Raw genomic sequence first — 26067 nt, forward strand, 5'->3', positions numbered from 1 at the left:
ACAGAAGTGAGTTGATGCCAGATTTGTTACTGTCTTGATGGCTCTCACTCTGTCACTAAACCAAAGCCGTCTTTCTACGAAAGCAATAAAGGGATGGTGCACAATCTGACTACAGAATGCTATTTTCAAAGAAGTGAACTGTGAAGAAAGGACTCATGAATTTTGATCACAGGGGCTTGGAGAGCATCTCTGGTAAGTTGAAGAATTACTGTTACAAATTCTGAATGTATCTAATGTTACAGAACACCAACCTGAAGACAGCCTTAAGATTCACATTCTTTGTATTGCTTATCTGATATTACAAACGAACAAAAATGGTGAGTCCTCTTAACTAGCTTGTAAAATCAGCTTCCATTGTAAAATGTTGTTTGTAAAATTCTCCATGTCAGTAATCAACATTGGCATTTTTTCCATGGAAAGATATTAAAGATAGTCTTCATCTTTAGTGGAAATGTTGGAAAGGTAATCATCGTATACCTTGGATATTGTCATGGTTTAACCCCAGCCAGCATCTAAGCACCACACAGCCGCTTGCTCACTCCGCCCCCATCCCCAGTGGGATAGGGAGGAGAATTAAAAAAAAAAAAAAAAAAAAAAAAAAAAAGGTAAAACTTGTGGGTTGAGATAAAAACAGTTTAATAGGACAGCAAGGGAAGAGATGATGATGATAATAAAACCAAAATAAGTGATGTACAACACAATTGCTCACCACCTGCTGACCGATGCCCAGCCAGTTCCCGAGCTGCAGTCACCACCCCTCGGCCAGCTCCCCTCAGTTTATATACTAAGCATGATGTTATACAGTATGGAATATCCCTTTGGACAGTTTGGGTCAGCTGGCCTGGCTGTGGCCCCTCCCAGCTTCTTGTGCACCTCCTCACTGGCAGAGCGTGGGAAGCTGAGAAGTCCTCGACTAAGTATAAACACTACTTAGCAACAACTAAAACATCAGTGTGTTACCAACATTATTCTCATATTAAATACAGAACACAGCACTATAGCAGCTACTAGGAAGAAAATTAACTGTATCCCAGTTGAAACCAGGACAGATATGCAGTATTTTAGCAACTTAGAATTAATGGTTTGGTTGGTTTTTTTTTTTTTTCAATAATAATTGTGAAGAGATTAAGGGGGACGATGACACAGGAAGAGCTAAACTTCCTTTCCAGGATTTTGAGTATCATGTTTCTCAGTGTGATTCTGTATGGATGATAATGGAATTTTATATTCATTCCCTGATTTCAAGGCAGTGTTCAGTTAATTTTTGTACTTACGTTAAGGTTATTTACATCTATGTTTGTTACCAAACAAAAGGATAAACAGAATAAGAAGAAAAATGTGAATTTCCTTTAGAAAAGGGAAGTGTAACTATGCTAAAGCCAATAAAACCTTATGAAATCAACAGCTGGTAAAATAGAAGTCTGTGTTTTAGTTCAATGAACAGGAAAAGATAGAAATTGAAGCTCATTACATACATCGTACTTGGGGGTACTTGTTGACAGCGGGCTGAACATGAGCCAGCAGTGTGCCCACGTGGCCAAGAAGGCCAACAGGTAGTGAGTGATAGGACGAGAAGAAATGGCCTTGAGTTGTGCCGGGGAGGTTTTAATCTTGATATTAGGAGAAATTTCTTTACTGAGAGAGTGGTCAAGCATTGGAACAGGCTGCCCAGGGAGGTGGTGGAGTCACCCTCACTGGAAGTATTCAAAAAACGTGTGGACGTGGCACTTTGGGACATGGTTTAGTGGGCATGGTGGTGTTGGGTTGATGGTTGGACTTGATGATCTTAAAGGTCTTTTCCAACCTTAATGATTCTGTGATCATATTTAAGAAGTATGAGAGAATCGTGGCTAGACCACCTTTCCAGGAAGTTGTGGAGTCAGCTGGGGATGAGAAACTTACAAATACTACAATGTGAATCAAATATTGATTCAATAAGTATAGTGGTAATTTGTCCAGTACAGAATCATGCTTTTCAAATCTACTGAAGGTTATTAAAGTATTTTATAGCCTATAGAATGTATACTACTGTAGCAATATTAAATATGTGTCATATTTAATAGTAATGTATTGTTACTGGCATTTACTCACTTTCAGATGTCTGCTCCAGTGAGGACCTTCCTGAGGTGGAGCTAGTGAGCATGCTAGAAGAACAGTTGCCAGATTACAAGTTACGAGTGGACTCTCTGTATCTGTATGAAAATCAAGACTGGATTCGGTCCCCTGCCTGCCATGGCCATCTTCCTGAAATCACTTCTCCAGTTCATGATGAGGAGCCCTTCCATTACATGAGTGAGTATATCTGGGCCCAGGATTTAAAAAAAAAAAATTACTTACTGAAGAGAAAACTGTAAATATAAAATTAATATTATAAAGTGTTCAAATCTGGAAAACCTGGGACAGGTGGAAGAAGAAGCTGAGTTCAGGAGAAGTGCTTGTAGTTTGGCACTGCAATTCTAAGAGCTGACCTAGCACATCCCATAGCTGCTTGATCATTAGATTTCACATAGAAATAAGAGTGGGAACATGATAGTGGAAAAGAGATGGGAACCTAGAATTGCGCTAGATTAGATGTAATATGAGAGGTATGGAGTATGCAGCAGCTCTGTTTTCAGGAACTTTAATGATGTGGTTCTTCTGATGATGTTTGCCCTCATGTTTTGTGTCAGTGTTGCTTTTGAAATGCTGTTAATGGTTTCTTCTGGAGATAGAAATCGTGTGAATGCCACATAGGTGGGTGCTAGATCAGCATTGATTGCTGCCTTCCAGTTTTGAAAATACTGAGTAACTTGTCCTTAAACCTAGCAGATAATAAGGAAGAAAATGGACAGCTTCCGATCACATGAAGAAACCTGTAATATGTTAAAAATCAAATGTTTAGAAGGCTGCCAAAAGAACTGAACACTTACTTCCCTGTAGTTTCAAGTGTTTCATGTGGAAAGAGGAGAATGCATTGTAGTCCTTTTAGAGAAATGGGGCAGTCGTGTTTCCTCCATCTGTTGGAACTATTGGAATAAACCACTTGGGAGAGTGAACTTGGTATTTGTGTACAACCTTGGTATTTATATACAATCTGTAATGATTGCCTCTTCCTTGTACATGCCGCCTCTGAAAGGATTTTTTTGTTGTTGTTTGTGCTTTAAGCCTCCACTCAGGGTGTATAGCAAATGCAGAAGTAAAACTGAAGTACTACTTTCCAAGAATGCAGTACTCGACAATTTAAAGCAGTCTTGTTATCAGTTGAACTTGCAGGCTTAGAACTGTTTTTAACTGCGGAAAGTATTTGGAAAGTTGCTTAATGTTTATTGCTCGGGCTGTTTCTGATAACAATATTGCAAGCATAAATGATTTTTTAGTTGAGTGAACGATTTTGTAGTTCACTGGGAGCAGTTGTGTAGTCAATGGGGTGTGTACTTGCCTTTAAGTTTTAATTATAAAGAGGTGGGATCAGAGTCTTGTCAGTGCTGGAAGGAACTTTACATCAAATGTAGCTCTGCTGAAGCTCTCTGGTCAACACCTGCGGTTCCAGTGTGATTGAAGCACAGAGCTCTGAGGGAAGGACCTTCAGTCAGTGTGAGCCTGTGTTTCCAAACTGCGGTGAGAGGGAGAGGTTTTATCAACAATGTTTTAATGAAGGCAGTCGTATTATTTGGCTTCCAAGGTACTACAGAAAGCGGTGTTTTTCACCCAGTGAGAAGTTCTTACAACTTTCTTCTAGAAAGTGTCCTGTGAAAATAGTAAACTGCTTCTGAGATTTTTTTTGAACAGTTGAGAGTTTTGAACAGAATGCTTTCTTGACATTCTCAAAAATGAGCTGTAACAATGACTGATGTTAAGTTAAAAGATGACACTTAGGCATAACATACAAAACTAATTCTATCATTTAAGAGCACTGTCATAACTGCTGAATCATATAAACTCAACATAAATACAGTTTATGTTTCTCCTAGAAACAGTCCAAAGAGATTGAATGTAGTAGTCATCTTATTAGCTTTTTTTGAGCCTAGTAACTTAACAGGGACATACTGGGAAGGTCCTGAACAAATACAGATATAAATCAAGATCTAGTTATAGTCATTGCTGAATAGCGTGTTAGGTGAAATTTGTATCTTTCTTTCTGCTGACTGGAATTGGGAATAAATGTAACAATCATACTCTTGAAGCTTAACTTAGGTTTTTTATGTGTGTATCTCCCCCTCCCTGTATAGGTATGGAAACATTTTTATGACTTTTTCCTAAGAAGAATGCTAAACTCATGGTTTGAGTGAATTTGTAGTTGACATCCAAGGTAAAAAAACAAAAAAACAAAAAAACCCCAAATGGTTATTGCACTTGAGCTCCTCCCCTTTTTATGGCTGCTGCCATATTAGAAGGTTTATCCAATGACCAGTTGAGTTCCCACTGGCAGTGTTTTCACTGAGGTGGAAGAATATGTTCTGCTTCAAGTGTGGTAGCGTAAGAAACTGTGGATTACAAAACTTCTGTCTTTATAATTACTTTGTATGTGTGAATAAAGGAACATGACACAACATAACAAGAATGTTAACCAAAATGAAGAGTTGCTTGCAGCTTTCACTTGGCAAGGTGAGTGAGGAGAGATTGCGCATGTGCGTGTTCACAAGAGAGAATTGTAACAAACTATGTATAATTTTGATCCTGGGAAGATAACAAAAGTTATATAGAGCTAAGTTTCAAGGCTGCTAGTTCTGTGATTTCATGTATCAGCAAATATATTTGCGTTTAATTTTTAGGAACCTACCTGCCTGAGTAACCTTGTATGCAATTAGTGTAAATCTTTATTAAGGTAACTTAGCACTGGATATAAACTTTTAACTTGAAAACGTATGGTGGGAACAGTTACCACAGGAGAGCTGGCTATAATATTCTGCCTGTAATGGCTGAAACTTATTTATATATGTGCAGTGAATTTACCAAATAGTACATAAGCCAGATGAGTTTCGAGTCCCCTCTTGGCAACCAGTATCAGCAACCAAGCGGTATGGTAAAATTGACCTCCCAAATGCATGTTATGTTACTGATACAAAGGTACTTTAAATTTTGCGAAGAGTTTCTGGTTTTGCCCTGCTTAGAAATAGTTAGTAAATGGTACTGCTGTAAGTTCAAAGCTCCTGAATATTTGAACAGCATGTGCTGGGTTTTTATGCCTACTGATTTACTTGATAAAAAGTGTTTGATTTATTTTTCTGTTAAGCTCTAAGAGAAACACTTCAGTAAACTTTTTTCTTCTACATTGTTCTTTCTGTTCTTTCAAGACTGCAAGAAAGTGTCTTTGATACTAAAATGCAACTTGGTTTTGTTCCTACCACAGGCTTACTATTATGTTTTAAAAGATTAATTATTGACATTATGTATGTAAAGGACATACATATGTTATACAGCATATGTAAATGAAGTTAGTGTGCACTTCAGCTTGGCACTTCATGATCTCATAACTAAGTGTGCTGTCCTCAACAAGAAAAAAAGAAAAAAACTGAGAACCAATACCACTATGTATTCAGTGTATGAGTCGGACTTAAACAAGGTAGAAGAGTCAAGGAAATCTTCAGAAATAGATTTAGACCAAATCTATAGTAATCTCATTTTGCAGTGCAGTGATGATGGAATTAGTTTCAAAACAGGTTAACTTAGACCTTCAGTTGAAGCAGATACTTCTAGATTTGTTAAATTTGTATTGCTGCCTTCTTTACTTTCATGATCCTGATTCCATAAAGCAAAACCAGCAAATATCTGTTGAACTGGGACAAGCACGAACATCCATCACCTGCGAGATGTATAATTCTGCTTCTGAAGGGAATCATATTTAAATGGTTTTTTTTAAAGTTCTAAGAAAGTTTTAGTAGAACTTTTAGTAGATCTTTTAGTAAAACATTTAAAAGTTCTAAGAAAGTTTTAGTAGTGTAAAAAGTATGATTGCACATGCATTGATTTTTTTTTTTTTTTTGGTGGTGGTGGGTGCATGCAAATAAATCACCTATTTCCTTACATTTTAATTCTTTCTCCTCTTTGTTCTTTTTTTCCCCCTGTATCTTTCATTTTCTGTCACTCCAGCTCTTATTGATCTTCCTTCCTCCTCCTTGTCTGGATCTCACAAATTTGCTCAAGGTAATTAAGATTTCTTCTTTGATAGCATCTTCTATTTGTCAGGACAAGAACTAGAGCAGACCAGTGCTTTGTGTTTTAGCACTGTGTTTTGTTCAGAGTTTTTGCAAATTCTTCATGCTTTTTTTACTCTTGACTCAGTCCTGTTTTTCAAATCCTACTTGTTCTCAGTTTTTTAATAGTTTTACAAACTCTTCAAACGTCAAAGTCACCCAATCAGTAAGATAGGATTTACTGCTACATCTAAATTGCAGACATACATTATCCCATTTCTTTTTAACTCTAAGATGATCAAGCACTTAATAAATACATTTTCATTACTAGTTTCTGGGGTCTCCATACTTCTTGTGTATAGACACACACTAATGGGAATTTTGTCTGAAGGGTAAAGTCTGCAGGTGTGTTCAGCTATATTTGGATATGCTCCAGTGTACCTTTCCCTCTCTCCCCAGCAGGCTGGATGATTTAATAGCTTAGCTGTATTCAAAAAGTTGATCTTAAAAGATTTTTCTCCTTTTTCTAGATTTGAAGGATGTGTGAGCACCTCAAGTTTTAGCTAATATTGCTGAAAGCAGTAAATGTTCAGTATCTCATTGTATCAGTTTCCCAAATAAGTGTTGTTTCATATTTCTGAAGATGCATTTTCATAGCTTCTGCTAGTTTCATCAGCTAAGTACTGCATTTGTATCTAAACAACATCCTCTGAGTTTTAGTGCTCTCCCTTCCCAGCAGTCGTCTTGTACTTAAGCTGCTTACTTCAGTAAGCATCTTTTTTTCTCTTCTCAGTTCTTGGCACAGATCATGTGGAGCAGAAAACTTACAGCGATGCTGACATGGTCAAACATCTGTTAGCTGAGGTATGCTCGTCTGTGTAATGCTATGTTAATATATTTAAAAGCATGTATTTGAGGAAGGGTTTTATTCAGCTACTGGAAATTTTGTTTCAGTTATCTTCAGAAGCTGCTTATCAAACACAAGGGTAATAAGAAGCTGCCCATTGGGTTGCACTGGCTCAGAAACAAAATTTAGCAAAACTATGGGCACCCATGGAGCCAGTGAGGCATAAGAAACAGCTTTTTTCTGCTTTCCTGTTTTTCCTTTTTTCTACCCTCTTATCACTATTCAAGTTCTGGACAAAGCGTCACTTGAAGGACCACAAGCCTAAGTATATGTGGCTTCTTTGTATGATGCAACAGAGCCCATATAACCTCTCCAGTACTCGGCACAAATCCCAAAACTGTCCCCAGGTTTGGTGCCTTCCTCGCCCCCTGTTACTGCAAATGACTGTGGAAGAGAATATGGTATGTCAAGAAATGTGCTATATGAAGAAACACAGTTACAGATGTGTTCAAGATCCAAAATATGAAGCATCTAACAATGTTGATCCCTTTGAGAGTGTCGGGGGATCTCAGTGGTGATGCATCAAACAACAGCTAGGAAAATCTAAAACTACTCTGAATTTTCTTTTGATCAGATAAGGTTTAGATATTTGTTCTCATTTTGTGAGCAGAAGGATCGGGACCTGGAACTGGCAGCTCGAATTGGACAAGCCCTCCTTAAGCGAAACCATCTGTTGACGGAACAGAATGAAGCACTAGAAGAACAGTTAGGACAAACTCTAGATCGAGTGAGTGATTTTTTTTTTTTCTTCTTTTTTTCTTTTTATGATGACGGGGAGAGGATTAATAGAAATATATTCTTTCATTGTGAAAGCAGGTGATTGCTGCTCTCAAACTACAGAATTATACTCAGAAGTCGTTCTCCTACTTGTCATAGTTCAGTCAGCTTTCTCAATCCAATAATTGACTATAAAGACTGCATATTGTAATTACTGAGAAATTATGAGAACATTGGGTATTACTACGATGTATCTACAGCAGGATTGCATTTTCAAAGTGTTTGTTTTGACCATCAGTGTGATATCCTGCCATTAAACTAAAAATCTAATAATCTAAGTCAAAATAAGTAGTTGGTATCTGATATAACCTGCTACATAACAACTTCACAGCTGAGGAAACAGCCAGAAAATGAGCTGGCTTAATGGGGTGCTTACACTTAAAAATTGAAAAAGTAAAAAAATTTTAAAAAAGAGTTAAATGTAATGAAAAATGAATTCTGCTCAGATCTTCACTCCATCTATTCCTTTAAGCACAGATTCTTGATCTAATCTTTTTTTCGTTGTTCGTTCTTAAAAAGGAATTAAATAGTTGACAACCTATAGAGTATCCCAAGTTTTTTAACCCTAAGGTCAACCAATGTAGTCTGTTACAGTGAAATGGATTCAGCTGCTTATATAAAACAAGCTGGTAATAAATACATACTCATAATTAACTGTAGGACAACATAAACATGTATTCATATAAAAATGTAGATAAGCAAAAGAGAATTTATCTGACTGAGATCTGTCTCTTCTTTCGTTTTTATTTGTCCTGCAGTTCATTTAATGTATAGACTGGGGGGGACCAGTCTACACATATGAATAGATGTCTATCAGTCTTTTTTCCAGGAGGCTACAGTTCAGAAAAATGATCACAATCAAAATGATATCATGTCAAAATGTAAACATGTATCAAAGCAGCTGGAAAATTATTTTGAAGTAAACTATTAAAAAAGTAGTCCATTCTTATGCTATCTTGAGTTTTCAGTCTCCCTTACAGTGTTAAAATTACTATTTTTGTGAGCTTTCTATAAAAGAAATAGAGCCTGAATCTTATGTTTAAATATAAATCAATCATGACTTGTGAGCTATTTTTTAATCTCATTTTAGACTGGAGCAGTGATGTTCCAAGAGGCTGTGTAAGTAATGCTCTGTAATACTGTATAGCTAAAGTATAATTCACAAGCTGGTGATCTTCTTTTGTCATAGGTTAACCAGCTGCAGCATGAACTGTCAAAGAAAGATGACCTGCTTCGTATTGTTTCGATTGCTTCTGAGGAGAGTGAAACAGATTCCAGCTGTTCCACACCACTTCGTTTCCATGAGTCTTTCAATGTATCACACGATCTGTTGCAGTTGGATGTTTTGCAAGATAAACTCAGGGAGCTAGAAGAGGAGAACCTTGCTCTCCGATCGAAGGTATATCTGACTTACAGTGTATATCACATATGCTGAGTATGAAATAAATCAGGATGGTTAAAAAACCCCAGCATTTGGGTTTTGCTTGATTCACATGACTATTTTGTATTGCTGTATTAAAATCGTACCCAAACACTTTCCCTCCACTACTGACATCCTTCTGTTCCTTCACTACTCTTCATTATCTCCAGAGTCTTCTAGTAGTCCTTTCTCACTTTATGGTATGTGAAAGAATGTGGGAACAAATGTAAGCACCCATCAGGCCCCCAAGTTTGTGTGATCTGTTTTGATACAAACCTGACTGCAATTAGTAGTAGTATTCAGTTGCATTGACATTACATCTTTGTCAGCCTATGTTCAATATTAAGAGTTGATAAGATTCTATTCAAATTCTTTTAAAGACACACTTAGTTTTGACTATGTGAGTAGTCTCTGTATTTTAATTGGTCTGTCTTATGTATAAACATGAATCTAGGCACTGTACCATTACAAGGATAGAGACTAAATGGCCAGAAAAAATAAATGGCTATAAAAGTCATGGAATCAACAGCAAAGGTTACAAGAATCAGAATCTACAGACGCAGTGCCTCTTCTTCAGAGGTGGAGAGTGGAACTTGTAAAATAGGAAACTGGCTAAAAGTGGGGGGGTTTGTTGTTTTTTACAAAAAGGGGGGTGGTGTTTGTAAGAAAGGCGTTTTTTAAATTTATTTGGGGTGTGTGGCTTTCTTGGTTTGTTTTTTTGTTTGTTTGTTTTTTTGTGAGCCTTTCCTAATATAAGCTTGTTACAACACTACAACAGAGACTAAATTCCTTTAATGTGAACAAGATACACTTTTCCCCTTGTTGTCTCCAAAATATTCAGCCCAAGATGCATATCCTTCCAAAAATTTGCTAAGACCAAATGGATAGCTTAGTGGTGCTGGAGGAGACAACCAGACTGCTTTTATTATGCTCCTAACCCTGTATATGATTACAGAACTTTACAGACCAGGGATTAATTTAGTCTACCTTAGTGTGAAAATATGGAGTTCAAGAGACTGCTGTCACTCTGTGATATAACATAACCTTCACTGACTCGAAATAGCCTCAATCATATTGAGCCTCTATTTGCCTTTTTTTTTAATTTTCACGTGGCAGCATTATGTAAAGAAGTGTGTTTGTCCACACTCATGTAGCTGTACTTCTACTTGCTTGGATAATCTTTAAACCCATTTACTATGTTTTGTGGCGAGTCACTTACTAGCAAACAGTCCCAAATATAGAAGACTTACATGTGCAAAGTTTAATAATATCGTCCTCATCATTGAAAAGGAAGTGGGAATATAGTGTGCTTGATGTTGTTTAGACCTGCTGTGGTACTTGGTCTCTGGCCCAGAAAATTTGCAGTCTAAATAGACTAGTTGGGGAATATGGAGAAAAGCTGTTCTACTGAGAGCTTTTCAGTGCCATAAAAGATTTGGCTCACATAATTCAGTTTTAAAGATTTTTTTCCTTAAGAAGTTCTGAAGCAAATTCGATTGCTTTAGTTCTGATTACTGTGTTGGTTTACTTTCCCTACCAAATCACATATTTTTGCAACAATTTTTTATTAGAGGCACGAGAGCAATCAGGTTTTGTTCAAGTGTCTGCGTATCTTTCACTCGAAAGACCTATACAATTCAGGGAAACAGATTATGGTGGAAAAAACGTTTAAGAAGTCTGGCCAGATGCATAGAAATTATAGAGAGGATACTCCTCAGTTGCAAGAATTTCAGAAATAAAAATTTCTAACATTAATATATAGATAAACTGAAACTGGGATACCAATATTTTTCTTAAAGGCTTGCCATCTGAAGACTGAAACCATTACATATGAAGAGAAGGAGCAGCAGCTGGTCAATGACTGTGTCAAAGAGCTCCGTGAGTATCCAGGCTGTATCTTGCAATGGCAAAATGGCATTTGAAATACCTAGTGCCTGCACCTTCTTACTAGTCCCTGAATCCGAAAACGAGCTTCAGTAATTTATGGCAATTATTCAATCCTTGCTCTTTACCCAAGTGCAAAATTGTTTCTGTATTTCATCAAGTTTCACTCTGGCGATTGACTTCAGGTGTGTGTACTGTGTTTAGAGACAGAAAATGAACACAAAATCTAATGGTCATAAACCTCCTAAACTGAAGCTTACAGACACTGGAAGGTCAACAAAATATATTTCTTGTGTAGAGTATTCATTGAAATGTATCAGTGCATAGACTCTTAAATGCTCATTCTAAACTACTATATATTTATGAAATTGTTAGTTTATTTTAAAAATGTATTTTGTAAACCAAAGCATTTAAATTGGCAAGGGCTTTAATTTGTCTAGAACAGTTGTCCGTATTTCCTTTGGGGACTAATTATTTGCAAAGAATTGCAGCTGCTCTTACACAAATGCATGTAAGTATTCTGAAACAATAAGGAACAATCCTTTTTGTGTGTGACGATTGTGTAACCCGGTGGTACAATTTTTTATGTGTAGTCATTTGATGTGTGCTACTTCCTTTGTGCGTAATAACCTTAAGCTTATATTTTAAGATTTTTTTTCCCTATACAACCACCATAAAGAAGACTGAGTTGCTGCTTAGTTTTTCTTGTTCCAGATGACCATAAAATACTATGAACTGATACATAGTTAGTTGTTAATTTACTTGATTCCCTCAGAGAAAATGTATATCCTTTGCAAATAGAAGTTTTTTCATACAAGCTTTCTTATTTTTTCCTTCAATGAGAATGGCTGTGAGTTCTGTTGTGCTACAGAATTGGACAAATATAGACTCAGAGAAAGAATCTTCTCCCAAAAGACATCTAGTCTACAGCTTTAAAATTTGTGTCTTCAGGGAAAAGGTATCTGACTGTGAGCTTAAATGTCCACAGGCCCATGGGCAGGACCTTGTTCTGCAGTAAATCTATGAGGTACAATAACAACTAAATTTGTAGTGTGACCTTTATGCAAGATTGATCAGACTTTATTATGACTTTGCTATGCTTTTAGGGCAAGTATACAAGCAATACTAACTGCTGAGTTGCTTTGTCATCTCACTTGATGAAGTGATTGCTCAATGAAAAAAAAGAAACTGGGAATTGTTTGTACTGGGTCTTTGGGGAATAGATAGTGACCAGAATCAAGAGCTGAATAGGTGTATGTTACGCTTGACAAGGTCTGACAAAATGCCTTTGCTTAAGGGAACGGTAGTTAATAACAAGGTCAATTCAGAGCCTGACTTCTTCATCGTATTCCAAGTCTGGCCTTGGTCATGAGCCAGTATGTCATTTGAAGTCATTTATAGCAGCTTACCTTGGGTTTTATTATGGTCATTTCACATTCCTGTGATATTTATTTCAGGTTCTGCATCCTTAGCTCTTGATATGTTACACCTGCATTTGAAGTTAACTCTCTCTGTCTTCTGCCTCCTCCCCACCATTTCTCTTTATCTTTTTCCTTATGGATGTTCTAAGGCACTTACTCTTATGTACTATGAATTGATTTCCTAAGAGTATTGGTCATTTTGGAGATCGTTGTTGACTTTCACTGATCTTTTCTGGTGTTTGCATTGGGTTTGTTTTTTTGTCATGTGTTGGGAAGAGCTCTCTACTAAGTTCCTTTTATGTTTTGTAGGGCAAACAAATGCTCAAATTTCCAGAATAACAGAGGAGTTATCAGAGAAGAGTGAGGAGTTGGTTCGCTACCAGGAAGAGATCTCATCCCTCTTGTCTCAGATTGTTGATCTTCAACATAAGCTCAAAGAAGTAAGGGAATGCTGATGAAGAGTGTACGTGTGTGTGCATGCGTGCATGCGCGCATATGCGCAGGTCAGTGCTTAGAGCACGTAAATATTGACTTGCAAGCTAGGGGGTTACCCTGCAAGAGAGTGGCTGTTTGATATGGCAGAGGATCAACTGTCAGGGAAATCGGCTGAGAAAATGATGAGCACCTTTTTATGTTTTCAGCATGTGATTGAAAAGGAGGAGCTGAAACTTCACTTACAAGCTTCCAAAGATGCTCAGAGACAACTGACAGCAGAGGTACTTAAGGCTTATATATATATACACACACATTCAGATAAATGTTTAGACTAGAATACAAGAGAAAGAAGACTTGAGAGAATGGGTACTATTGCGTTTTAATTATGTAGGGCTTTTCATTTTTCATTGTGGTTGGAGTAATATGATTGTAGGAAAAGAATGATTGCTTTTATTTAAGTCTACACAAATATTTTTGTAGTCCACAGGAATACGAAAGGCAAGGAAGGTGTTTCAAGCAGACAGGTCTTACTGTTCGTAATGGTTAGAAGAAAAAGAGTGTTTTAGTGTGAATATTACTGATTATATCAACAATACTGTAGCTCATTACATTTTAAGGAAGTTCTCTTTTTTGCTTCTTTTGCATCAGCAATTACTGTATTTGCAGAGTTTTTTGACGTATTTTCCTTTGAATTTTATCATACTTTTTCCTCTTTCGAGTCTTAGTTTGGACTTCATGCTTCACTGCTAGCATTGGTGCAGGGGCTGTGCTGACCATGGTCCATGCCAGATGTTGGCATGTGCCGTGCAATTGGAAAAATAGTGGTGTTGAGTTAGTCGATACAGGTTTCTGTAGGAGTTAATTCAGTTTCACTCTGCCTTTGAAGCTTACTGGTATCACATGATAGCCTCTTCTCTTTCAGCTACATGAGTTGCAAGATCGGAATGCAGAGTGTCTAGGGATGTTGCATGAATCACAAGAAGAAGTGAAGTTGCTGCGCAGCAGAGCCAGCTCTGTTTCTTGTCTCTGCCACCCCAAGTCATGTGGAGTGTTTCCTGTGGTAATAAATACCTCTAGGGTGACATACACCTACTGGCTCATATGGCCTGTAGTAGCATACAACTATATGAGCAAAACAGCCGTTACAGGAGCTGCAGCAGAAACTATTTTGTAGTAGGCAAAGGAACTGATCTGATGCTTTTTCAATTCTTTAATGTGTACACTTTTGAGAATTTTATGTATTAGGAAGCTAATCATTAACTTGCTATATTGTGATACTAAAATTCTTTTTCCTTTTTATATGCCTTTTCTCTTAAGTACAGGAATTGGCATGTTCTACAGCTAGAGCTCAGTTGTGCTAGTATATTGTTTAATGTTGATGTGAATGTTATAATTTGACAGTGTTTCTTTAAGAAACAAAGCATCTTTTCAAGAGCTCAAAGAGTTTTTCTTCCTTTACATAGTTTATGATGTAATTTTATGTCCTTATCTTGTGAGATTCAATTTTAAGCATTGTCAGAAATGCATGACCTCAGACTAATTGCCAGAGATGGCTAAACCAATGGAAAAGGGTTAAAGGCATTTATTTTCCTCTTCTTATTAGTGTCAGGTAGATTCTGATCACTGTACTCTCAAAAATTTCTGGGCTGTGCTAGGATTTTGTCAGGTTTTGGTTGGTTGTTCTTTGTATACAGAATCCCTCATGTATGTGTTTGGCATTGTAAGAAGTGCTCTTAAAATTGTAGCTTGACTTAAGAAACCAACATAAAGAGGACCAAGAAAAAGCAGATGTTGCTAATGAAAACTGAACCCATACTAGTTATACATAGGTGTAGTTATGGTGGAAGACTGCCCCCCCCGGCCCCACATTTAGTGACCAAAGGCATTGTGCGAAACATACTGATACTGGGGAAACAAATTAATATTTTTTGAGTATTTTTTTAGAGATGTTTTCTGCTAAGATTGTTAGGAGGAAAACTTGAATCTAATTTGTCAACTCTTCTGGTTTCCATTTTTCTCTAGGATTCCCTTGCAGCAGAAATTGAAGGGACAATGCGGAAGGAATTGAGTCAGGGTGATGAATCTGTTCTCTCCAAGCACAAGTACGTTTTCAGATCTCTATGTACTATCTTGATATTTTTCCACATGCCTGTAAGGTGAAAGTGATTTCTGGAAAACTATAAATGTGAAAGTTCCCTCTATAATAATTTTTCTGTGTAAGTTAATAAAAAAAGCTTTTATTACTTGGTAATCTTTTCAACTTTGAAACCTACTATTCTTACTTGATTCTATGAGGAAGTTGGGAATTTGCTAAAAGGATATTATTTCACTCTTTAATTTGTGAGATTTTTGATGCAAATTCTCTGATGCACAGCACTAGTTTTATCCCTTTTAATGCTTATAGAAAAATTCTCAGGCAAATTAAATTATAGCTGAAAGACTGATAACAGTTTCCAAAGCCCTGAAGACCTGTTCCTGAGCAAGAAGTAATAAATTAAATACATGTTTCTGAAAGCATATATAAATTAAATAAACAAAATATATGCTCCTGGATGTTCTCAGGTGGTTATCAATAGAGGTTCAGGTCTTTCAGGTCGAAGTAAGTGGTAATTCTGATATTTAAAAGAGTAGTACTACTGAAAACATGAGTGTCTTAGGCAATCCTGTTTTTCTAGACTTAAATCTTTTTAGTCAGCTCTCTGCAGACTTTTCAAAGTATGTTGTTCAGAGCTTTTTCTTTATTATATCTTTTTCAAAATCCTTCTGAAAACCATGTTTGTTTGCTTGTCTTTTCTGCAGGGGTCAACAGAAACGAGTATTTGACACTGTCAAGGTTGCTAATGTCACTCGTGGCCGCTCCTCTTCCTTTCCTGCCCCATTGCCAATCCCTGGATCTAATCGGTCAAGTGTTGTTATGACAGCAAAGCCCTTCCAGTCTGGTGTACACCAGTTGGAGAGCCACACATGGATGACCCAGAGGAGCAGCCCTGAGAAGAATTTGAAGTAGGAAACGCTGCCTGTTAATATTCTTTCTAAATGAACCGATTCAAAACTAAATCCAGACTGGACCTCTGTTGTGTAAGAAAGGAATAGTTAATTTAATGGCCTTAATATCTATTATTATTTGATGTTTCTCACAGAGACATTCATAATCCTGACCAGCAGGGAACCCCTGGAGACAATGACTTAGTCACAGCTCTGCACAGGCTCTCCCTCCGTCACCAGAACTACCTGAGTGAGAAGCAGTTCTTTGAGGAGGAATGGGAGCGAAAAATGCATATGCTGGCTGAACAGAAAGAAGGGGCTAGTGGCTGTAGGACACCAACAGAAAGCCATTTTTCCCTGGGTACAAACTCAGAATTCACTGATCTCTCTGCCAGCTCTGGTAATCTCCGTGTCCTCCTACCAGAAAAATTGCAAATTGTCAAACCCATTGAAGGTAAGCGGATGATCTTCCTTCTCTGATCAGCAGAAAAGGATTTTACATTAATTTGCCAATTAAATCATCGGTGGTGTGTGTATAGCTAGGTATGATATGCAGTAAGAGGAAGTAGTAGTATTTGGTAGGCTACATGCCAAGTAGCTCATCAGTATCACTTTCTACTTGGCTTTCTGATGTGGTGCTAAGTGTTAGGCTTTTTCTTGACATTGCCATCCAAGTGTGACATGTGTATCACAGTGTCAGCACCAGTTGGCTGGAGTTTTGATCATGAATTCTTGTAACTCAGTACAATAGTAGGTAATGTCTCTCTGAGACTCCTCTCTTTGTCCCACCAGGATCTCAGACCCTTTTTCACTGGCAGCAACTTGCTCGACCCAACCTAGGCACCATTCTTGATCCACGACCAGGTGTTGTTACAAAAGGTTTTACCCCTCTGTCTGATGATACTGTGTACCACATCTCTGACTTGGAGGAGGATGATGAGGAAGAAGGTGGAGGTATAACATTTAAAGTGAAACAGTCCTTCCCGGAGGAAAAGAAATGTACAGTGGCAAAGCCCATGGCAGGGATTTTCCTGCCACCTATTACTTCATCGGCAGTACCACTCACTGGTAAGAGGCATGGTTAGTGTTTTTTCCTCTTTTTTTTTTTTTTTGACGGTGTCTTTTTCTCGGTGGAAAGTATTTGACCTTGCGACAATGTTGTCTTTACTGTCTTTGTTCTTTACTTAAAATTAGCAGTGATAATAACATTATCTTAAACTTTGCTTTGATTAGTCCTTACCTCTCTTTATTTTGACCCTCAATGAATGTAAATTCTCCACGTTGCAGCCTCAAATCCAGGGAAGTGTTTGTCTTCCACAAATTCCACGTTTACCTTTACTACCTGTAGGATCCTTCACCCATCTGATGTCACTCAAGTTACTCCCAGGTATGATGACTGCTGGCATCCTAAATGTTGCTGCATAGGATTAAACAGTTGCTTTCTGGCTTCTGATATATGGACCAGTTTTAAAAAATGCCAAGGCAGCTAGGCAACACATCATATGTTACTTATACTAGTAGTTGTAATTATAAAGGGGAAACTTGAAATTCTCTAGAGTGAAAGTTAAAACGGGTTAGGTAACTTAAAGGAAGTGAGTTTATACTCTTAAATAGCAAATGCCTTGTATCGTATACCTATTGTAAAAAAACAAAAACAAACAAAACAACAAACCAAAACCTACCATAACTTTTTTTTCCAATTGTGTCATTTTTTTTTAAAACTAAGTTATTACTGGATGTCTGTGTTGATATTCTATCTAATACAGTATAGGTGACCACAGAAGGTAAATTCATTGGTACTTGCACCAAAACCTCTCTGTCAACCTAGTATTTTCTAAATAGTTTGTGGAACAATAATTCTGAATCTACTAAAGCTGAAATTGTCACAGCGAATAGCAGCAATTTACTTGTTATCGATCCTTCTGTATACTAAAAGGCAAGCAGAGAGCAGGTATAAAGATGTTTAATCTATGCATCTTCTCTCTTTCATTTTTATTTTATTTCAGCTCCATAAGTGCCCCATTTTCATTTGGAAATACTGGCAGCAGTATTGGAAACCCAGTAATCAGCACTCCAGCCATGTCTTACAGGCTCAGTATTGGAGAATTTCTCACCAACAGAAGAGATTCAACTACTACCTTCAGCAGCACGAGCAGTCTGGCTAAACTTTTGCAAGAACGAGGCATCTCTGCCAAGGTTTACGATAGCCCCGTATTAGAAAAACTGCCTTTGCTACAGCCCCCTCGAACTCTCCCCATTCCTTCTACTCCACCAAATTCTCCTTTGCGTTCACCTTGTCCTTCCCCTCCACTGTTTGAGCCTCGAGTGCATCACTCGGAAAATTTCCTGGCTTCTCGACCAGCAGAAACATTCTTGCAAGAGATGTATGGCCTAAAGCCCTCCCGTAATGCTCCAGATATAGGCCAGCTGAAGATGAACCTAGTAGACAGACTGAAGAGGCTTGGTATTGCCAGGGTGGTCAAGCCCCCTGAGACACAGGGCCACAGGAAGAGTCAGCGGCCAGAGGTTACCTTGCGGAGGCAGGACTCTGCTGTGTTTTTAAATGCAGGTAGCAACTTAATGGCAGGACTGAGAAGAAACCAGAGTCTTCCAGCCATGATTGGAGCATTGGGAGCTCCAGTTTGCACACAGTCATCAAAAATGGATATCCTAAAGGAGGACTGACTGATCTGAAAAATGGTTGACTTCTAGCATAGTACATAATACATGAGGGATAAACATCCAGTACAGGCATTGTTAGGTGTGTTAGAGAAGAGTTGGAGAGGGCATGTGCATGTTAAAGATGTGTGAGAGAGAAGCGTTGGGATCAAGGAGAAAGAGAACATTGCTTGGGTTTGAGGAAGAAGGCTTTTGTGAAAGATAAGAAAGAAGAAACCAAAGCTTAGTTTTGAGACCCCCTTCAGCATCTGTCTTAACTTAAGCAAAAATAAAATACAATTTTTTTTAAGACTTTCTCAGTATTTTAACCTTTTAAACTGTATGTGTAGAACTGTCTTGCAGGTGCTGTTCTATTTTTTCCACCATATGACCATAGTATTTTACTAGTTGTTAGCAGTCAGACTCTATCATTTAAATATAATATTAAAGTAACAGTCAGTCTGACCAGCATTACTGGTCCAAGTTCCTCTCTGTAAGCAAATATGAAAACTGGGATTTTTTTTTTTTTTTTTTAATTCTTGTATTTTCCATTTTGGAAACTACTCTTTTGAGCTCCTCCTCACTTTGAGAAGCAGGGGAGAGAACCTTTAATTCTGTGTAAGAAAACAATACTGCTGTTTACAAACACACAACCTGGTGGTCAAGATTTATATTTTGAAAGAGTGCAATTGTGCCAGTGAGGTATTAACTGAAGTTAACTTCTTTCCAGAGCTCCTGAAGCACACAGAGGAAGGTGCAATGAATAAGAATTAAGAAACAGGAAAGTATGTATTAGCATGAAAACTTCAAGCTAAGACATCTTTCCGAAGTGTGCTGTGCATCTTTTTAAATGAGGGTATTTTTGCATACACACACACAAAAAAATCTCAGGCACACTTCAGTGTTGCAAAGAGAAATACAACCTAGGTGCTTGATTCAGGGTTTCTTTTTATTTGGCATAAGCGGAAAGCGGAGAGCATTTACTTCAAGATGAGTGTTGGAAATTCAGTAAGCTGACTGTTCTCTTGACAGGTAGACGTTATGTATATTTGAGAGTTCTGCAGTAAACTTTATGCCTTTCATTCACTTATTTCTGGTTGTAGGCAGGATTTTGTTTAAAAGATTTCATTAAGAACAAAATTTAGCAGTCTATATTCAAAAACAGGAAGATGACAGCTAGTGTTCTTTGTAGCATTTTAATGAACATAAATCAGTTTTGTCTACATTGAAATCCTGTGCTTTGATGACGGAAAAGGGGTTCTGAACCTGATTCTGAACCAAGCTGAGACAGATTTTCTGTCTCAACAGAGAAGTCCACTTTAGAAATGTGATTTCTGAGTGGTCATCAGCAAAATGTCATTGCCTGTGCTGCTTTTCTTATTCCTTCCTGTCCAAGGTTCTAGTCATAACTGAATAATGTACAATAGATTTATAGTGCAACTTAAAGAAGAAAAAAGGTTTGCCCAGAATTCCTCAGAGGAATGGGTCTTCACTAGTGACCTGAATGGAAACAGGTTCTTAATCTTCATGTAATTTTTCACACTACCTATCAACATTTAAAAATTATTTTAAAGTTTATTTTCCACACATTTTAGAATTTTTTAAAACTTTTTAAAAAGTTTTGGTTTCCATACAATTAGATAAAACAAAGTTTATCTTGCTTGTTACAGTGTATGTGGGACATAGCTGGTCTCTGTCTGGGTGCATGGTATGAAGCATCAGTGTAATTACACTGACTTGCATTTGCCACAAGGCACATCCACCACAATCGGCACCCTTGCTGCTGCAGGGCTGAGTGGAGTGGGGCAGAAAAAGAAAGCTCTGCAACCTGCTTTTATAGGAAATTTGTAACGTGGCCTTTCTGCTTTTACAGTTCTATAGATCTTGTGGTGACTCACTCTTTGATATAGCAGCCTTTTTTGTAAAAGGGAAAGGAGTAACCACTTCAAACTTGCACAGGGATTCTTAGCAGAAACTTGTCTGTCAGCAGCGCACAGAAAAATTCAGGAACTCCTGGAGTTGCCTTTTGCTTTCTAAGCAAAATCTTACACTTATAAAACATGAATTTTATTTAAACTATATACGGGTTAATTTTGTTTTTTAAATGAAAAATATTTAATTTCTTCATGTAAGTAAGTATTTATGTTTGTACATACTTGGCTGTGCATGGGGTCTTGCCTAGCTAAATAAGGTGAGAGTGAAAGGAGTTAGGGAGGTAATTTTGCTCTCCAGTGAAATAAGACGGGTATGTCTGCTGCATATTTGTAACTCCTAGGGAAACAACAGGAACGAGTTAACGAAAGGTTAGACAATCTGGTATCATCAACAGGGAAGTGTATAGTATGTCAAAAGTATGTCCATTTTATGTGTGTTTATTATAGGAATACATGATATTACAGATAAATTTTTGAAGGTATTACACTGTGTTTCTAACTAGCTTCATTAGGTAACTCCAGCTGTTAGATCATTCTGAGTGTTAGCAGCAGAAGCAGCAAATCAACTAAATCAGAATTCCTTTGGCAGACCACGTTTCAGTTAAAATTAATCTAAAAGCACATTAATTAAATGCACATTTCTCTCTGTGATGCTATTTGTTTGTCTTTTGGCATGTTCCATAGCCCAACAACATAAAGTTCAAACAATACTGTGGATATATGGAGGGGTTTTGTTTGTTGTTGTTTGTTTTCTGTAGGATGATGTATCATCAGATACTTAAACAAGGCAAGAAGAAAATGGAAGAATCTCTATACCACTGTGTTTGTGTGTTTCTCCGGTTGGTTTACGCTGTGGTGCAGTGTTGTTGAAATTCTGTCATGCGTTTTATACCTTTGGATGGTCATGCACATTTTGTGTATATATATGCCTAGCTTGCAGCAACAGGGAAAATAGGCATTCCTTCCAAGTTTACTGTTTTGTGCCAAACCTAGAAGATAAACTGTTTTGAATAACATATGTGTTTAAGAGAACATGTAAAAAGTTGCCGTCGTTCTAGGAACTGATTTGGCTTCTGTTGCCTCCCATAAGAGAGGAGACAAACTTGCATGACTGAGATCCTGCACAAGACCTTTTGCTCCTGCACAAATGTGATTCAGTTGAGCAGGAGCATTTCAGAAAGGTTCTGCTATCTTGCAGGTTTGAGACAAAAACAGATGCTAGAAAGAAAGGACTCACCCATGCCTGTGAAAGTTTCAAGAGAGAGAAGGAAATTCTTACAGTATTTACCTTTACCAAGCACAAATGTACAGCTTTCTAGTTTCACTGGTTTTGATAAACACTCTGATACCTGCATGCTCAAAATACCTGTGGTCAAAGTTAAAAGACTACTGGAGTCAAACAGCAGGAGAAAGGGAAGGAGAATATTGGGTTTGGGTCTCATTTGCCTGTTACATGAGGAGATAACACACAATGTTTGAATGGTCTGGGAACTTCATGGTATTTTTTTTTATCTTCTTTTTGCACTTCCTGTTGTTTCATAATGGAATGTAAATTTGAAAATAAACATGTATAACATGCCATCTTTCAGTATATTGGTCATCTGATGTGGTTTGTTCCAGATGTCATCTTCTATAGTACAGTGTTCTATAATAAACCTAAAATCAGGCCTTTTTTGGCTAAAATTTAGTGATTGTGATACTATACCCAAACTTAGTGACTTGGTATCTGCATAAGCAGTGGCTGTAAAAACGAAAAGATTGATTTAAAAACTTGATCAGGCTGTGCTGTGCTGTTGGCTGTTGTGTTTATACCTAAGCAATTACAGGTGGCAGATGTGCTGTACAAGCTGTGGTCTGACTTGGTGTGCTAAGTATGTGATGCTTAAATCTAGAACAGAATACTTGCAGAGTACCTTCTGCTGCAGTTTGAAAAGGCTTTTAAGAATTAAAAAGTTCACAAATGAAGAATAGCTTATCAACCCCTAGAGAGAATATTTGAATCTGAGCCTCACTTTAGATTAGCGTGTTCCATGTTTTCTGGTGTTTTGGGTTTTTTTTGTGTGTGTGTGGTGGTTTGCCTTTTTTTTTCCTCCTGTTATTTTCCAGCAGCTAATGTGTTCCTCTAGCATTATAGTGTTAAAAAACAGTTGCCTAACAGCAGCGTTGTTGTTTTTTCCATCTCAGTAGCTGATGTTATGTCAGCCCTCTCTATAGTTGCGATAAATGGGGGTCAAGATTGAAACCAAGCTACTTACTTACCCTTGAAGCGTACTCCCTTTGTGCAGGTCTCACTGAGGTTCTTTTGGCACAGAGGTGCCAAATTCTTGCCAGTTGTGTCAGCCTGGGGCTGTGCATACCACCTTTAGTGCAAGCCCCTGCGCTTACGTTTTAGCCTGGAAGATTCTGATCATTTTCCCCAAAACACTCAGTTCCTTCAGTGGTACAGAATGGGAACAACATTGATTTGCAGTTAACGGGTTCTTACTTCAATTAGTCTAACAATTACTGACAGTGGTTCCTCTAGTCGTCTGTGTGCATGACAGCTCAAGGATTGAGAAGCAGTTACCCTACGGTAAGTATCCTGTATTCACTTTCTTATTTTTCTGATGTGGGAAGAGAGAGAAGGGCTTGCACTCTTGTCAGACTGAAGTTGACTTTTCAGCTCAACGTTTCATATGCTGAAGCTTACAAGTTGGACATTTTGAGAAGCCACACTGTTCTCTGCAGTTGTCCCACCTATAAATCGTTAGGCAGGATTGAGCTGCAAGCTGAACACCAGTATCTGGGTTGCAAGAGACATTGACCAAGTTTCCTTCACTAGCAAGTAGGTAACTCAGACTGTTTCCTAATATTCATTGTATTTGTGCATATGAGTATTTAACGTTTGTATCTGCATGTCCTCAGAACAAATGCCTGTGTTACCAGCTTAACTAATGATATTACAGAAGTGTGTCCCCAGAGTGGAGAAGCATCATGGCTATAGGCAGCTAAACGGCACCAGAGGAACATTAGATACTGGTAGCATTGGGGTTCCTGGCTACGTGCTCTCTCTGCATCAAAACTGTTCAAGGTCCATATGAAAAGAAAATGTCAGTATACAAGTTTCTGTTGAACTCAGGCATTTCAGGACAGTTGAAATCCTGAGCCTGAGGAGTACAGCCGGCTGCCGCTGTATGTAAGAGTGTATGAGTGGGGGGAGGGGTTGTTTTTTCTACTTGTTCTCTAGCACTTCACTTCGCATGTAGTGAGGGAACCGAGAGCTGTAACCCCTCTGAAGCTGCAGGAAAAGAGCTAGAACTAACTACAAAAGCTCAGGAGTGTCTGAGGAAAGGAAGAGCTTCCTGCAGAAAACAGGTTTATTAAGCTACCTAAATCAATGGGATTGTGGCAATTCTGAAAAGAAATTCTGGAGCGATTCTGCACGGATGAGACTTGGAAGTGCCTTGAGGGCCTTTCTTCTTTTCCTTTTGGTTGGTCACACTGCTAAAAGACAGACTTTGGACAGTCTCCAATGGCCTACAATCCTAACTCTGAACCGAGAACAAGACAGCACCAAGGGGAGGGACACGATGACGATACCCGGAGTCAGTGTGAGCCAGAACTGCCTGCCTCCTCCCTATGAATGAGTGTACTTGGTCAGTGGAGCTGCTAGGGTTCCTTGGGAATTTTGTGAATTGGCTGGATGGCAGTTGCTTTGCTTTATATGAGGAGACGAATTGTGGAGATGATAAGATTGAGAATTGACAGATCCGATTCCCAACTATGAAAAATCCCTAATCAGATTCATAACTCATTATATGAGGAGATTCCTAAGACGACCTCATTTATGGTGTGCATTAAATTTTGCTGGAAAATTCCCCCAGATTTTTTTACCAAGAATACCTGAGATGAGATAACTAGTTCCTTGAGCATAGCCCACTGTTGTATCTGCAGTATCTTTTTTTCCTTTTGATTCCTAAGGAAAAAGTTGTCTGTGTGAGCATGCTGTCAGTCAGGCACCTCTGACTTCAGAATCTCTTGGCTCACTTAAATTTTGTCAACAATGCAGATCAAAGAAGATGCAGCCTCCTCCCTCTAAGGGAAAGGGAACACTGAAAGTTCAACACTTCTGCTCTGCCGGAGCCATGGTGTGACAGGCACGGAGCCCAAGATGTATGCACAGAAGTTGCTGAAGAACACAGGTGACTTGACTTGTAAGAGGTAAAGTGCTGAGCAGTATGTGGGGGGAGAGGGGATCTAGGCAGAAAATCCACAGTAAAACAGATTGCATTAATTATTTTTCTCATGGAATAATATGCTTGTTTGCTTATGGTTTCTATTCAGTATTTAAGGAAAAAAAAAAGGGTTTCTTCCACTTGGATTGCACCTTTCTGGCCATGTGCAAGCAATAGACAAACTTCTGTATATGAGCTGTACTTGCTTCGGCACAACTCTCAATGGTTTCATGATGAATGCCTAAACAAGCATCAACAACTATCTTGGAAAATTACTCCTAGAATTGGGAAGCACAGATTTGCCTGCTTCTGTAACTGCTTGCTGCATCTGCCACTTGTTAAAGTTCTAATCATTCTCACAGTCTGTCATGCCTCTGCCCTTATCTTCGCAGACACAAACTGGTACCAAAGAGAGAATAAGTGTTTATCACAGGAGTCAAGGGAAAGACTTAGGCTTTCAGAACAATTCCAGTGAAGATCTATCTGTTTAGTTAAATAATCACCTACAGTGATACCATTACTAATGCTGAAAGCTGTAACAAGCTTTAGCTTCTACTCAGAGCTTGTAAAACTCCCTGTTCTGTGTCCATACTAATCACAGGAGGCAATATAAAAATGTTTTTAAGGAGCTGGGTACTCATCTAGTAACTTCTTCTTTTGCTGTGCTTAGAACTGAGACTTGAAGATCAGCAAGGTAAGGGAACACAGGGTAACGACAGCTTCAAACATGAAGCTGTACCTGAGCAACTGATTTTCACTGTTAAAACTACTGTACGTAGAGGATGCTCTGAAATGCAGGCCACAGCCACATCCTGCTGAGGATGCTGGAGGACAAGTGCTTGACTTTTCCTTGAGATGTACCAAGATACTAAAAAGAAATTATTTTAAGGGGTGGGGAGAAGTAACAAAGACACTGATGAGAGCTGATTATATCCTACAATATTTGCAGTGCTCCCTCCCCTTTATTTTGCAAAAGTTAGGTATAAAGTACACAAGATCCCGTAACAGTTGTCTTTTAAAATTTGCATTGGAAAAATACCTTACTTAAAACAACAGCAATATGTGGTACACCTCATAGGACACTAAGCATATTTTAGCTAGCAAACCACAAATCGGAGACCAGCTCAGAGATGCTCTCAAGTATAAAGTATCATACATATTAACACAAATTTCTTAAAGCTTTTGCTCCTTGTCTGTATTTTCAATAAAAACATTTGCTCTTGGGCGAAGAGCAGCCACTGCACGTCTGTTACATTTTACCAAATTCTTAACTGATACCAGGCTGCTGCAGCTCCCTCTTCCATTCAGTTCCCTCCCAT

The 26067-nt window shown here is 38.1% G+C and overlaps 1 protein-coding gene across 1 annotated transcript; it reads left to right on the forward strand.

The window, feature by feature from the left end:
- Positions 1–155: 155 nt before the first annotated feature.
- On the forward strand, positions 156–18627 carry TRAK2 (trafficking kinesin protein 2; the record flags this gene model as incomplete). The annotated part of the gene is made up of 16 exons (XM_082001208.1): positions 156–192; positions 2098–2292; positions 6070–6123; positions 6907–6977; positions 7631–7747; positions 8987–9196; positions 11017–11095; positions 12832–12962; positions 13164–13238; positions 13880–14017; positions 14980–15059; positions 15757–15960; positions 16098–16396; positions 16735–17010; positions 17230–17329; positions 17949–18627. 16 exons carry the CDS (start codon positions 156–158, stop codon positions 18625–18627), a joined length of 2745 nt encoding a protein of 914 aa, XP_081857334.1.
- Positions 18628–26067: the final 7440 nt, after the last annotated feature.

Source organism: Phaethon aethereus (genome assembly GCF_964289735.1).
Source record: "Phaethon aethereus genome assembly, chromosome: 6".
Classification (NCBI taxonomy): Eukaryota; Metazoa; Chordata; class Aves; order Phaethontiformes; family Phaethontidae; genus Phaethon; species Phaethon aethereus.